A 16,307-nucleotide genomic window follows, 5' to 3' on the forward strand; every position below is an offset into this window, starting at 1 on the left:
TCGGATGAAATGAAAATAGAACTCTTAGACAATAATTCAGCTCAGGGTTGCATGTATGATCCCAAGAACACCAAACCCACAGTGAAGTATGAAGGTGGGAAATTATGAGTCCATCCGAGGGACCCTTGCAACCTTAGGGAATTGAAAATAATCTGCCAAGAAGAATTGGACCAAAACTGAACCACAATGCTACAAAAAGCTAATAACATCTTACCGCTGTTATTAACAACTCCTTACTAATGTTATTTATTTGTGGTGTCTAAATACTTATTTACCCATTCAATTTTGTTTCTTACACATATGTTTGTTTATGCTAACGAATACATACTTTTTCATATTCATAAGTACAAAATGAAAACACATTATGTGTGTAAATTTGAAATGGGTATATAAGCGTATGCAAAAGTTTTGGCGCTCCTCGTCAAATTACACATTTTGTCGATCTTCTAAGGGAAAATAAGTGAACACATCCTCTACAGAGAACACACATCTGCGTATTTTAAAGCACAATGACTGTTTATTTGCTGAGTTTGAGATTTTAGGAAAAAATATACATAAATTGTGGCCTGTGCAAAAGGCACCTTTTTATTTATTTATTTATTTTTTCCAATATGTGAAATAAGTAGAAATTGTGCAGTAAAATGTCATATTAAAATGTGTTCCCTGCAAAGGATGGATTAACTTACTTTCACTTAGAAAATTTGACTAAGTACTCAAATTTTGCATCCTTGACGCATATTATGTGTAAAATGTAAAATATTGTAACCATAAATGTATTTTTTTATTTCTATGCAGAACCCTTTTCACTAAGAGTGTATGATAGCTCCCAAATGTTGAGAAACGCTTGTGTGTGTGTGTGTGTGTGTGTGTGTGTGTGTGTGTGTGCGCGTATGTATATGTGTGTGTGTGTGTAAGCTGGTGCACTTTGGGAGTGGCCTCTTATATTCAGACTGTGATGTCAGCGGTGGGCTAATTTCACATATAAAAAGAGAAATTCATCAGGCTTTTTGGGTGGATTTAGATACTGAACATACTGGAGAGTCAAGAAGCAAAATGAAGCTGTTTTCAAGAATTTTTATACTGGTCTTTTTTTCAGCAGCCTTGGCAAGTAAGTATTCATATTTACATTCACACTCACATATTATATACACAGTTTTTCCATATTCATTGTGCTTAATCTCATCATAGTAGATATTTTACTTTGTATTGCGCTGGAAGTCAAGTAGGTTGCAATGCAGGATGCTTGCTGAATGGGCCTTATTTCTTATTCCTTTTATTAAATCTTATAGCATCTGCTTGGTAAAATCCACACTGCATGTCACAGGCTTGTCATTTTAAAATGATATGGTATTTTTCTCATTAGTGCGTGTGATGTAGAGGCTGTGAGTCAGTACTGGCAAAAGCAACTGAAAATTAATGAGGTCTATTATAATGAGACAGAACATCTAAAATGGGGTTTGTTCATCATTATCAGTAAACCAATTTGCATGTAAGCGTATAAAATGAATGTAATATGATCTTTCCGTACAACTTCACAAATTTCAAATAATTAATAGAGCACTAGCTATAAATGAAGAAATGTTATATGTGTTCAGAGCAATGAACGACCCGTACAAGGTTCTTAAATGACAAAGAAAGATGAGAATTGAGAATTAAAAGGGCCCAGGTCATGGAAAATCACTGTAAAAAGGCACAGTAAAAACAGCTTTTTTGATTGTAAGGGATACAGAGAGGACGGAAAATGGTCAATTGTGACTTTTTTTTTTAACCCAAACTAAACAAATGTTATAAATGGACCTTAGGAGAAATAATACAAAAAAGACAATAAAAATGTAAGATATGAGCCCTTTAAGTTACAATAAAATTTACCATCATATTTTAAAAGTGCTGATCCAGTCTAAAAGCAGATAACTTCACAAAAATCAATGTAAGTATACAATTTCAGTGTATTATTTGCCATTTTGGATTTTTTTTTTTGTTCACAGAATCTTTGAAATACTGCAAGAAGTGTCTGAAAACATTTTGGTGAATAGTTTATTACATTACATGTATGTGTATATATATATATATATACATTAATATGGCAAATTATTCATTTACATTTATGGCATTTGGCAGACGCTCTTATCCATAGCGACTTACAATTTGATCATTTTACACAGGTAGGCAAAGGTAGTGTTAGGAGTCTTGCCCAAGGACTCTTATTGGTATAGTGTAGGGTGCTTACCCAGGTGGGGGATTGACCCCAGTCTACAGCGTAGAAGGCAGAGGTGTTACCCACTACACTATACCAACCACATTGATTTCAAACTTCTGAATGGTAGGGTATATTATATTATATTTTAACAGGGTGTTTAGCAGCTTGTGTCATTTGAGTGGAAGGAAATAGTGCAAATCAGTAAGAGCTCATAGTTCTTTGTACTGGAGTGCAGCCTTACAAACGTCTTCAGTGTGGCTGTGCAGACAGGCTGTACATGAGCTGCTACTATAGTGACACCTCATGGCCAAGTCTAAGAATCAAAGCAGTCCTCCTGGGCCTCCAATCACAAGCGTTTTGCTGTGATTGTATGAACTTCATTTAATTATGCCACACATTTCTGTATGTACCATTTAATAATAAGCCAGCATATTGTCACTGTGGGAACAGAATCTCTTAACTTTTACAAGAGAATGAAGTCATTTTGGAACACATCTATTGGTCCATTTGTCATGAAATTTTGACACAGTGGCAGCTGGTGTTTTCAAATTAGGTAAAACAACGAAGAATGAAATAAAGAGACGAGGTTTTGCTCTGAAAAGCAACAATATATAAACCTCAACATAAAATGCAACCTATTTTATGTCAACATATTTACAGTTTACAAGTCAAACAGCTCCCTACTTTTTTTAACTAGCTTTTTCCAACCTCTCTTTTCCCTTAGAATTAAACAGCCAATGTCTTTTGCTGTGCGTTTAAGAGGCATATGTAAATGATTTCTGTTTTGGCTGCCTTGTTTTGTGTCTCATTCAAGAAACAATCTGAGCTGAAACACTAATGCCAATGAGAATGGGTGTTGCCAAATTGCTGTAGGCTGATTAGGCAGATATATGTAAATGTGCTAGTTTTCATGACATCACAAAAACAATAAAGTGAATTTTTCTGGCAGCATATTTTCCATGTATAGACATATAATGTCTATAAGTGATGTTTATGTGGTTTTGTGTACCAAAAACAGTCATGACCATTTTCTAACCTCTCTTAATCTCTTAGAATGCAACAGTCTGTTTTTGTTACTGTGCCTTTAAGACTGATATATGTAAATGAGATCTGTTCTGACTGGCTACCCTGTATTGTGTCTCATTTAGAAAGCAGCCTAGGCTGAAACACTTCTTATAACTTCAGTGTGAATAGGCAGAGCTGAGCTGCAGTAGGCTGAACAGGGGGATAAGCGTAAATGAGTTGGTTCTTGTGACATCACAAAAACAATGAATTCAAAACAGGCTGTTTTTGGAGTGTAGTTTCCATATATGTATGGTATGGGCCGGGGAGTGAAAGGTACAATTTGAAACTTTGAAAATGTCACATTAAACTCTTTTATTGTTAAAACTGTTTAATGTCACTGGCCCTTTAGCCACTTAAAAGGCAAAAAAGCAAAGTCTTATTATACACTTCTATAACCTGAGAATAGTTCAACCAGCTTGCATTGAAGTCCCCAGTTTCTGAATAATAAGCCTTTGTATGTAATAAGCCTGGGATTTTACGGGGTGAACACTGTTTTCATCAAACTCTTTTACTTAAAAGTAATGAAAATGAGTTCTTTGATGATGTGGGTCCTTTTTATAATAGGACAAATCTGACCCTAAATGCTTTGCTAACACAAGAACTGACGTCCTCTATGCTCCCCTGAACAACGGCCCACTCAAGCAAGAGCTAAAGTGAATTTAGGATTAATTGATCTGAAGCCGTTTCGGATTAAATCACGGGCTGCTCACTAAACTGTCGGAATTAATTGGTGAAAATCCCACATTAAGATTTTGCATTAAACCAATTAGGTGTTCTCAGTGGTACAGCGTTTGAGTCTTGCAGCTTTAAAGCCACAATAGGCTGAAAAATCTTGCAGTTGAACAAACGTCAGTGCCTTGTGAAAGTCTTACAACTTGTGCGGTTCTGCTGGACGTCTGCCAGTGTTCTATAATACTGCAATTGTAGTCAGGATTTGGAAGACTTTTCATCTCCGTTGCTGTGCACTCCTACAGTACAGGCCAACGTGTGGTCACATGCGACCAATCACATGCATAGGATTGAAGATGTTTGGAGCTTTGGGCCATTCAGGATGGAGGTTTTAGGGACTACCTCAGATTAGCCCAGAGCAGAGAGTGTGCCAGGTACCCCGCCAGGCACACTTTCCTGCCCCTGAGAGCCTATTCAGTAAATGGGGCTAAGAAGGTCACAATTGAGGAAGTGTGTCAGATTCTGTGCCTTTTAGAGATCCTGAGCATGTTCACGTTTTTGATAGATTACCTGACTCAAAAGAAATATAAAATTCAAACGTTCACAATCTATGATAGAGACCACCCTTCATTTCTTTAATTTCCAGTCAGAACAGTCAGTTATTCATGTTTCAGGAAAGTTTCCACAATTGGAGTTCAAAAGTGGGACTCCCGACAACCCTGCAAGGCCTGGAAGACCACCAAAACTGTCCCCACCAAATAAACAGTACTTAAAGCTTTCATCTTTGAGAGAGAGGAGAAAATCAAGCTCCACTCTTGCTTCAGATCTGAAAAAGTCCACAGGTGTTTCTGTCCATCCTTCCACTGTGAGCAGACAACTCAACACTATGAGTCTGAAAAAATGTGCAGCTATCTTGAATTTGTTACTGATAAAACCAATTGGTCTGACCACTTCAAAGTCCAGACCTCAACATCACTGAATGTGTTTGGGATTACTTGGATGGTGAGAAGCAAAAAGAGCAACCAACTTCTAAGACTGAACTTTGGATGTGTAAGAAAAATGCCTGCAGATTTCTTGGAAAAACCGAAAGCAACTCTTCTGAAAAGAATGGAGGCTATAATGAAGACAAAGAATGGACGCACTAAATACTGACTGGCTGTTTTGACTGGAAATTTAATAAATGAAGGGTGGTCTCTGACTTTTGCACAGTACTGTACGTATTCTCTAATATGAATGTATTTTTTTGCTTTGCAACTTTTAACCTTTTTTTTGGCTACTGCATCTTCTCATTTAAGTACAAGTCCAGAAAAGTGAGTCCAAACCCAGATTCATACGGTACCAGTCATGGAACACAAAGATGTATCCAGTTTGGAAAGAAGGAGACCCACGATACAGAAACAGCTGGACAGGTACCGTGATCAGCAAAGTCAGTTTTTCAGATTCATCTATACATTTTATAGCATCTGTATCCGATTAGATTAGATTAGTCTTATTACCCGACAGCAGTTTGTCTTTTGCCATTTGTCTTATGCTAATACAGTACAACCAACATAAAACACATAAACACATACAAAGCTCCTTCTAAATGGTGGGCCTATTGTCAGAAGTTCAGTCCCTGGAGGTGACACAGCCATCCGTGACCCTGTTGTCTCTGGGTGGGCAGGATGGTCCTCTATCTCCCCATCACTCAGCACGATGCTAGCCAACGTAGGTGTCTGTTAGCTGACATAACGGAGGTGGCAGTTAGCCTCGGCAGTTAGTCCAAGTGTATTGAACGGTCCAATGATGTTGCATCAGCAGCAGTTTGAAAAGATGTAAAGAAGCACGCACTTTCACCCTTGCTAGCTTGCTAGCATTGTGTGGTGGGGAGTCTTAGCTAGTGGGTGGAACTGAATATGCCTAAATTGGAGCAAAAATTTGGGTATAAAAACAAGCAGAACAGTCATTCATGGACTTCAGCAACCAAGTAAAATCTGATTTGATTCTAATGTTACTGTTTTCTATTAACCTTACATTGAGCTCAAATATCATTTTGGAAGGTATCTCAAGATGAACACTGTGCCTTTGCTCCACTAGTGTAATTTGCTTGTAAAGTGACTTATATTTGTGGCCGCAGGTGGAGATGTGAAGTTTGATGTCCGTAATGATGCGCCGACTCTGACTGGTGCTAGAGTCACATTCAATATCGACATTCTCTTCCCATCCAGCCAGACGGTGCAGCCTGATGGAGAGGTCGTTTGGGCCAAAAACTGCATTGTCAATGGTAGGTCTAGCAATGCAATACCATAGGAATAGTGTTACATGGTTCTAATTCTACCATCCAACAACCTCTGAACTCATGATTTAGCACTCAACTCATCTGAGCTGTCTGCAGTCGTATACAAAAGTTTTAACATTCCCAGTCAAATCACGTTTCATTAAGTGAAAATAAGTCAACACACCCTCAACACACTTTAAATATGGCATTTGTTTGCTAATTTTATTGAAGTTCTATTTATTTGCTGAGTTCAACATATTGAAAAAAAATAAAACATAAGTTAGAAAATGCACAATAACTTTTCCACAGGCCACATTTTATCTTTTATTTTTTCCATTGTGTTAGATTCTGCAAATAAACAGTAACTGTGTGTTAATCATGCAGAAGTGTGTTCTCTGTAGAACATGCGTTAACTTACTTTCAATTAGAAAATCAGCAAAATGTCATTTGACTGGGGATCCCAAACATTTGCACCCTTTGTTCCTTACAAGGCAGCTTTACACAATATAAAAGAGTACAATGAAACATCAATAGACATAAGAATATGAGCACAATTAGGGCTGTTTCCTAACATTTAGCGGCCCTAAGCTACCTCTTGCTTGGAGGGCCCAGCCCACCCAATCATATGATTTTATAGGCAAAAACAAAATGCAAAAAAGTTTAATGCATACTATAAGCAGTGGGTAGCGCTGTTGCATCACAGCAAGGGTTTGATTCCCCGGCCGGGCGACCAGTGTGGAGTTTGCATGTTCTCCCTGTATCTGCTTAGGTTTCCTCCCACAGTCAGGCCAACTGGAGATACTAAATTGCCCCTAGGTGTGTGACTGTATGTCTGTGTGTCTGCCCTGTGATGGACTGGTGACCTGTCCAGGGTGTTTTCTGTTTTTTGCCCACTGAGCGCTGAGAAAGGCTCCAGCACCCCAGGCAACATGAGAAGATGAGAAGCTTAGAAGATGAATGAGTGAGTGTCTGCTTGTGGGCCCCCCTAGTGGCTTGGGGACCCTAAGCAACTATGTGGCTTGCAGCAAGAAACGACCCTGACCGCAAGAAAAGGAAGAAAAATAAAAAACAGAGCATGCACAATAAAATCAGTCAGTCTCATTCAAACTTACCTTTTTAGGCACTCAGCGCCACAAGGGTAAGCCGGTGTACCCTCAGGAGAATTCCGTGGATGACAGGAATGCTGTTTTCCCTGATGGTTCTCCGCTCGGCAAGCACGGAGACAAGAAACCACCCTATGTGTTTGTATGGAAGACGTGTGGTGAGTTCAGTGGTTCTTCACATGTCTTAGCAGATAATCACAGTTTCAGTTTCCCCTTTTACCCCCACATGTAGTCAATCAACTTAACAACTCCACACAGTTTGAGACAAGTACTGAGATCTTAGATATGTACAAGGATTGTGTTATAATCTAGTTAAACCCAGTGCATTAATTGAGATAGTAATAAGGTAAATATATCGCTGCTGTCGGAACAAAACCTTGTATCTCCAAAATGATAACTTTACAGGAGAAGCAAAAAACGTACTTTACTTTTAATTTCCGTCAATGGAACCAGAATTTTTTCCAAGCCATTTTGGGTCATATCTTTTGGTCTGTTCATCATGAAATTTACACACAGTGTAAAGGGCAACAGGCATTTTCAAATTATGTCAATTTCTATTGATTGGGAGGTGTCTGTCCAAAACTCTAACCACTAAATTGTAATTGTAAATTGTATTTTTTTTTTTTCGTTTAAAGTAAAGCTAAAAGATTTAGATTTATCATGAGGAATCATGAATTTTAAAATAAAAAAATGCTGTCCAACATTTTTATGTCACTACCGAAACACAAAAGCTGCGTTCAAAGCCACATAGTACTATACTATAGTATACACTTCTAACGGTGGAGTACTAGTTTTTGACATAGTATGTGATTTTGGACGCAGCCAAAGAGTTTTACTCCATAGGCAGAGTCTTATTTTAGCCCCTACATTTTAAAACAGGAAGTGAGACTGCATCCCTGTCCCTCATCGCCAGAAGGTGAGCAGTTAGATCCCATTGTTCTGAAGTAAATGTGTCCCAAACTGTGAAAAAAGTGTGTAATTTCAAGAATCGTCACTACTGAAACACATAATTCACACAATTAAGTAAACTTTTTTCAAAATGTAGTTACTTTGTAACTGAAGTTTGGGGGGAGGAACATGCCTGAAACCCTTCCTTCTTCCAATCTAACACCCTATAAATCCACATCCTCACCTTCCATTCCCATGGCGAAGTGTTCGCAATCCCCACCACCGCCCCATCTCCTCCCTGTTCCTCAGTCCTGTGTCAGTTCTACCACAGCTATGAGGGGGGTCTGGCCTTCTAGCTACAGGCAGAAGCTGCCTAGAACTCCAGCCCAAGTTCTCAGAGTTCTCCCCCCTCAATCAGTCTTCCCTCATATCACCACCGCATGTTGAAGGCATGGTCCGAACAAAATAATCGCTGGTGAATTAGATTTTTCTGCTATTGGTTCAAGATTGCATATCTCCAAAAGTATGACCTTGTAACCTAACTACTCCTGATTTTGCTCTGTAGGAAAATACTGGCAGGTATCTGACGGACCGTCCTCCTCTCTCACCATCGGCACAGACAACATTCCTCTCGGTTCCTATGTAATGGATGTGGTTATCTATCACTACAGAAAGAGGGAAAAATTCATCCCCATCGGATACGCCTCCACTCAGTTCTGCATCACTGGTGAGCACAAAGCTATGACAAACTATGACCTCCAGACAGGAGTGAGGTCCACTTTTTACGTCTGAGCCTCCACACTTCTCGTTGTCTACTTTTGATTTTTCTCTAAACTGTTCCTTTAAATAATCCAGATATGCGTTTATTCCTCTGCTTCTACAGATCAGATCCCCTTTGCCGTCACTCTTTCACAAGTGAACGATAAAGATGAAGGTGATCAGAAGTTTATCCGGAACCGAGCCGTTGCTTTCAGCGTAGCCCTCCATGACCCCAGTGAGTACTTGGGGGATTCGGACATCACCTTTAACTGGGACTTTGGGGACGGCAGTGGCACGGTCATCTCCAGAGAGCTGACGGTCACTCACACGTACACTGCCACCGGCTCCTTCAAACCCCACGTCGTCGTACAGGCAGCCATTCCAGATCCGTCCTGTGCCACTCCTCCAAACACACCTACTGACGCCAGCCCCACTGAAAAGAGCTTTCTCTCAGAGGAGCGCTCCCAGCCTGCTCAGCTTAGCTCAACAGGTAAGTAGAAGTGACATGTAATAATATAAAATAGTATATAATAATAATAATATAAATAGTAAATAGTATATAATAATAATAATAATAATAATAATATAAATAGTGATATAAATAGTAATTATAAAATAACCAACAGCACAACATAAAATACAGGAGCAAAACTGAACATGTATTTAGTGATTACACTGTGTTTGGCATGTGCAGAGGTACTGAATACAGTGTGATCAGGTTTTAATGTATGTGTAGTAACATTATTGCTGAGTGAATGTTTAAGTCTGTTTTCTGAAGTTTGCACAGTTTATCCTCCACTTTTCTACAGAGCCCTGCTGGTGACATCCTGCATGAAATAAAAATAATGCATGGCCACAACTCAGTAAGGCGTGGAAACAAGAAAATTAAGTTGTGGCCACGACTGAGTAAGGTGTGGGAAAGAGATCCTAATGTGTGCCCATGACTTTGTAAGGCATGGGAACGAGATAATTAAGATGTGGCCATGACTTAGTAAGGCGTGGGATTGAGGTCCTAATACATGGTAATAACTGAGTAAGGCATGGGAACAAGATAATTAAGTCATGGCCACAACTTAGTAAGGCATGAGAATGAGATAATTAAGATGTGGCCACGACATAGTAAGGTGTGGGAATGAGATCCTAATAAGTGGCCACGACTTAGTAAGGCGTGGGAACGAGATAATCAAGTGAAAGCCACGACTTAGTAAGGTATGGGAATGAGATCCTCACGTGTGGCCACGACTTAGTAAGGTGTGGGAACGAGATAATTAAGTCATGGCCACGACTTAGTAAAGTGTGGGAATGAGATCCTAATGCATGGCCATGACTTTGTAAGGTGTGGGAACAAGATAATTAAGAGATGGCCATGACTTAGTAAGGCATGGGAACGAGATAACTCATGGCCACAACTTAGTAAGGCATGGATATGAGATCCTAATGCATGGCCATGACTTAGTAAGGCGTGGAAACAAGATAATTAAGTTGGGGCCACGACTTAGCAAGGCGTGGGATTGAAGTCCTAATGCATGGTTATGACTAAGTAAGGCATTGGAACAAGATAACTAAGTCGTGGCCTCGGCTTGGTAATGGGCGGGAATAAGATAATTAAGCTGTGGCTATGCATTAGGATCTTGTTCCTATGTGTTAATATATTATGGACACGTTATTTTCATTAATACCGGATGTCACCAGCAGGGCTAAAAGTATTAAACAAAGTGTTACACATCTTTTGAAATATTCACACATGAAATCCTACAACTGCTCGAAGGAGCTTTTCGGGATTTAGGAAAAATAAATGTTCAATCTATTTAAGTGAGTCACTGTTAGAATGTCAACATGCAGACACATCACATGGAGAAGAATGAGCCCAAATGAGTTATAGCCTTAAAAGAAGACCTAGATGAGCAGCCATGAAGATGCTGAGAGGGGTCTCCCAGAGTTTAAATGTAATACCACTTTCATGTTTCTAACAGACAGTCCAGGTAAGGAGGCTGCAGATGTCATGGGGCAGTCCAGTTCTGGCATTAAAACAACTCCTCCTGCACCCACAAATGGCGCCGTCGACCCAGCAGGGTCAGCTGAGCAGAGTTCTACCATCTCATCTCAGACTGAAGAAGCTGCTTTTCCTGATGCATCAGATACAGCCAGCTCTGCCTCTGCAGTGGATGATGCTACAGAAGTGTCTGGTTAGTGACTCTTAGTCATGACTTCACATCCTGTGTTGCCTACACGGACAGCAGAATGTAGGTCGAACCATTTTTCAAGTATGAGTACACGTTTTTTAGTACAATACCAATATCAATTATGATACCAAACTGAGTAACCTACATAGAATTAAGTAGTAATTAGTGTAAATGAGTGCAATGTACCTTAACAGATAGGTCTTTCAAATTTAGTTGATTTTAAATGAAATGCATTAGCGAGCTATGCTACATTAGTTACCTTGGATGGACACATTAATTTGCCACAGTAATTTTTCAGCATTAAAGACGTATTCAGCTTCAAATACACATAAATATTCAATTTACTGCTTAAACACTGAAAAATCTAGATTTTTATGTAAGGATCAGTCCTCAAAAAAGAAACGTCAGGATTGTAAATATCAATATTTCAGTATTGATCTGCCGCCCCCCTCAGTAGGCCTAAGTTAAATGACCCATGCAGCAGAAGGAGTAGGATAATAATTAATCCCAATAAGTGCATGATGTGTATGATTCTATGCTGTGATGGGCTAGTGAAGGTGATTTAGGTCCTTGTGCATTTGCTGCTGTGTGTGAGACGTGAGAAGACAGTGAGTGAGAATTGCCTTGTTGAATTCCACAGGGTCAGTGATAGATCCAGATGCTGTGGTGGACAGAGAGACTTTAGGGGTCCAAGCTGCTGTTGTGATCGAGAAACGCGAGGCATCAGATGTGGAACTGGATTGTGTTATTTACCGCTATGGCTCCTTCTCCACTGGAATTGAAGTAATTGGTGGGTTTGATGGAATCAGTGAATTGGATTTGCACGGTTCAAATTAGCACTTGTCATATAATTTGTGTCGTTTATATACAATAATAACTTGTACAGTGTATATGTAATTCACTGCAACTGTATTACATATACAAGTTTCTATTGTTTGACATTGTTTATTTTACTTAACAAATAAATGTCATTGAGATTTTGATGTGTTTTTCTCAGAGGGTATTGAGAGTGTGGAGATCGTACAGGCCACCAGCACGTTTCTGATGGCTGAATTGGAGCAGAATGCTGTGGACTTCACTGTGACCTGCCAGGGAAGGTACATAGTGGTGAAGCTCTTTCTTCTACTTCAGGGTTTCCCAAACAGGAGTTTGCAAACCTATAGCGGTTAACAGAAGAATGTTACTGTCAAATTAAATTTAAATGTAAAAAAATTGGTAAGGTAAATAATCAAATGGTTCTTCAGATTGATAGAGAATGTGTTGTGTGGTTCTATATGGTTCCATATATTGACAATAGAAGAACCCTTTTTGTAACATTGTACTGTGACCTCATAAGTATATAAAATGACAGAAGATATATAGTAATATATATAATAAGAATATTTCCATTCAATAATGATCCATTTAAAACTTACAGAGCAGATCATGTTGTGATAAATGTGACAGTTCAATGTAGATTAAAGCTAATGGCTATAACCAGTCAAAGTATCAAGAAAGCTTTCTTGAAAAGACATCTGGGAACTAAACTTGCAAACATGCTCTGTGATAATGCTAACCTTGGTCCTGAAGAACCTCTTTCTTTCATATTTTTGGTGATTCATACAATCGTATACAGAAGTTTAAACACCCCTGGTCACATTTGAAAACATTTTGTGGTGCTCCCAAGTCGTGAGTTCGATCCCCGGTGATGCTACAGCCATCCATGTCCCTCCATCACTCAGCACGATGCTAGCTAGCACAGGCATTTGTTAGCTGGTGTTTAGCGTTCTCCCCCAAGCACGTCCAGCTGTCCAATGACTGTCCAGTGACTGTCCAGTGACTCTGGCTGAAGCAAGCTTGTGCTAGCCTTCGCCCTCCTAGCGCTGGTGGTAAATTGGAGATAAAATTGGAAAAAATCTAAAATATTATGTTGATTTTCTATGAGAAAAGAGGTACACACATCCTCTACAGAGAACACATTTAAAACTGTCATTTATCTGTCAATTTTAGTGTACAATTTCTGTTTATTTGCAACTGGAAAAAATAAAACATAAAAAAATATAAAATGATCCATAGCTTTTGCACATGCCACATTTTATTATTCAGAAAATGAACCATAATTGTGTGTTCAGATGTGCAGAAGTGTGTTCTCTGTAGATGCGCTAACTTATTTTCACTTAGAAAATCAGCAAAACGTGTCATTTGACCATGGGTGCTCAAACTTTGGCATACAACTGTATGTTGAAGCAGGCAAAACCCCTAAAATGTGCCGGGCAGTGGAATTCCAGATCCAGTGTTGGGAACCACTTCCACTTCAAAACACAACACAGATGGCTGAGCTTGTTCTTCAGTGACATTGTTTTTGTCTCCTGTCAGTTTGCCTACAGAGGTGTGCACTGTGGTGTCCGACGCAGACTGTCTCTCACCAGTCAAAACTGTCTGCAACACTGTGAGCCCTTCCCCAGAGTGCCAGATGGTTCTCCGCCACTTCTTCAACGACTCTGGAGTGTTCTGCATCAACGTGTCCATGACTAATGATGTTAGCCTGGCTGTCACTAGTGCCAGAGTAAATGTGATGATAGGTGAGATACAGTATCTGGAGCTTCAGTGTGGAAGCAGAACGTCTAGTGATGTTTATCAATTTGATGAATATCCTGCTGAAAAAAAAAAAAACAGCACAGAGCAGTGTGCATTCCATTATGGTTTATGCTGGTCTGGTGCTGGTTTAGTTGGTCATCATGGTCATGCAGCTTCCATCGCTACTGACCAGCCTACCAGCATTCAAAACACAACATATATTGGTTTTGCTGTTGAACAGACATGCAGGTCTATGCTGTTTTTAGCAGGGTAACTATGATATATCTAGTCTTTAAACGAATAGCTTGACCACATGTTCCCTTAGCTCTTTATATGATACACCATACCTCAATATGATACATCAAGGAAACCTATGAAAGGGTTGCCAAGGTTACATTTAGGCTCATGGGTCCCTTGAGGTCATACAAGGTATGATGAACAGCTGATTTTTCAAAAGGAATTAATTGAAAAATGCTCCTTGCTCTAGGCTAGGCTAGCCTTAGTTAGCCAGTTAGATAGCTAAACATCCTTAAGAAGTTAGAGGGTAGCATACTATAACTTTCTCGTTGCTAGTTTTGTAGCCCTTAGCTTACTAACTAGCACCCAAGCAGAGTTAAGGAGTAGTTTACTATATAAAGTCCAGTTCAAATGAATCAAATCGAAATGCAAATATTTTGAAACATTAAGCAAAATGATTGTTTACAAAATGACCAAATGATTGTTTAATCTTAGAAGCCTGGGAAAATAAGGCCCTGGGAACATTGGGATGACCCCAGTTTTACACTAGATTTAATGAAGCTACTGTAGATAACAAGCAATGGAAGGTTTTTTCTCACCAATTAGCATCACACTTGCCTCAAAACACACCTATTTAAGATGAGTTTTTAATTAATTTCAAATAGACTAATTTGGCATAATGTTATCTACATAATGGACAAAAGTACAAGCGAAATTTAGGCTTCAATATGGCTGCTCCCTGTTGAAAAAAGACAGCACAGACCAGCAAGCATTTCATGCTCATCTAAGCTGGTCTGTGCTGGTTTAGGCAGGTCTAGTCCTGCTCTGGTTCTGGTTTAGCTAGTCACCCCAGCATGGTCATGCTGGTTGACCAATATACCAGCATCCAAACCACAACATACGTTGGTTTTGTTGGTGAGCAGCCATGCTGGACTATGCTGGTTTTTCTACTGTTTTAGCTATGAGTTGTACTTTTGTTCACTTCTAAAGATAACAGTATGTCATACAGTGGCAGAATTTGAAATTACTCACCACATTTTGAGACAAAGCTGCGGTGATTTAGGTGTGCAGTTTGCACACTGCTAATTAGCGGGGTTATCTTTCCATTTCTTGTTAGCTACATTAGATTTGTAGCTCCAGTATAAAACTAAAGGAGCAAAGACACCAACATGTCTGGCTGATTTTTCATGTTGTAAAAGGGGGGGTGGGGGTGGTGAGGACAAAGATGGATTTACTGAAATAAAGTGAAGCAGTGCTTTGCTAACATCTTACATTTCTCCTTCTGTTGGCAGGTTCTAGGTTTACCAGCATGGGCACTATTGCCATGGTGTTGGGCATCCTGGCTGTCGCATCAGCAGTAGGGACTGTGGCGTTTGCCTACAAGTACGTCTGGAATTTCCACTAATCGTTATTTGTCCTTGCATTGGTTAGTCCCAAGTTTGATCTCTATCTTTGGTCAGTGCACAGAGACTTGGTATGCCATGCACTTGATAGTTCCAAGACAGTTTTTAAGCCTTTCACTGCATGATTGCAGGTAAATGTATATGCTCCATTATTAATTTTTTTTCCCATCTTCTCTCTCAGGCGTCTGAAAGGCTACCAGCCCCTTTCTGAAGTTCTTGTTGCAGGCCAGTCTGGAAGTGCAGGATGGAGCTCAGTGCCTTCGTTCCTCTGGAGCCTGGTGAACCAGCAGGTGCCTGGACAGAAGCGTTCAGTCCTTCTACGCAGGGTGGTGTAAACAAGATTCAACAGCATATTCAATAAAACGGTCATTTAAATTTTGTAGGAAAGTGCAGCCAAGAGAAAATCTTCGGTAGATGTGTTTTTTTTTTACTTGCTTTTTATACCAACATTTGACCCAAAGTGTTTTCTACATTCCAGCTGGGTATTTTCAGAACTATTCACATTCTTTTTTATGCATTTAACTTGTAACAATACTGAAACTGCACTAATTTTTTGAGGAGGCACAACTGAGCAGATATATGGCATTTGAACCTGTATAATAAAATATTACAAAAGCTACAGTTGTGGTCTATTCTATTTAGCGCAGTTCACCACTCCTCCACTAAGAATGAGGATTACTGTATTAACTGATGCAATTCATGAGATGGCCAGGAGAGGGTGCACACTGTTCCAAAATACATTTCAATGGCCTTATCTATAATTGTTTATGCAGAAGCTCCTGCTTGGGAGCTTTAACATGTTAATACCTCCCCCAGAAGCCGAGCATGGCCTTAATACCAACCCAGCTGTGTGTATGACTAGTCTGCTTTTCCTCTATATAGATCCATCTCAAATCTAACGCATTACTAGGATTACCGTGCCCTCTTTCTGTAAGGAAGCATTGTATTTCTATTAATAACCAAACTATAAATAAATATTAATAAAACACA

The 16,307-nt window shown here is 39.4% G+C and overlaps 1 protein-coding gene across 1 annotated transcript; it reads left to right on the plus strand.

Moving 5' to 3' along the window:
* Positions 1-51: 51 nt before the first annotated feature.
* Positions 52-15,652, plus strand: pmelb (premelanosome protein b). The gene is made up of 13 exons (XM_036592218.1): positions 52-94; positions 5,227-5,340; positions 6,048-6,194; positions 7,309-7,449; positions 8,745-8,906; positions 9,063-9,428; positions 10,912-11,124; positions 11,762-11,911; positions 12,119-12,218; positions 13,477-13,682; positions 14,704-14,706; positions 15,207-15,297; positions 15,499-15,652. The coding sequence occupies exons 1-13, from the start codon at positions 52-54 to the stop codon at positions 15,650-15,652; spliced, it is 1,890 nt and encodes a 629-aa protein (XP_036448111.1).
* The last annotated feature ends 655 nt before the right edge of the window (positions 15,653-16,307 follow it).

This window comes from Colossoma macropomum, unplaced genomic scaffold (assembly GCF_904425465.1).
Source record: "Colossoma macropomum unplaced genomic scaffold, Colossoma_macropomum, whole genome shotgun sequence".
Classification (NCBI taxonomy): domain Eukaryota; kingdom Metazoa; phylum Chordata; class Actinopteri; order Characiformes; family Serrasalmidae; genus Colossoma; species Colossoma macropomum.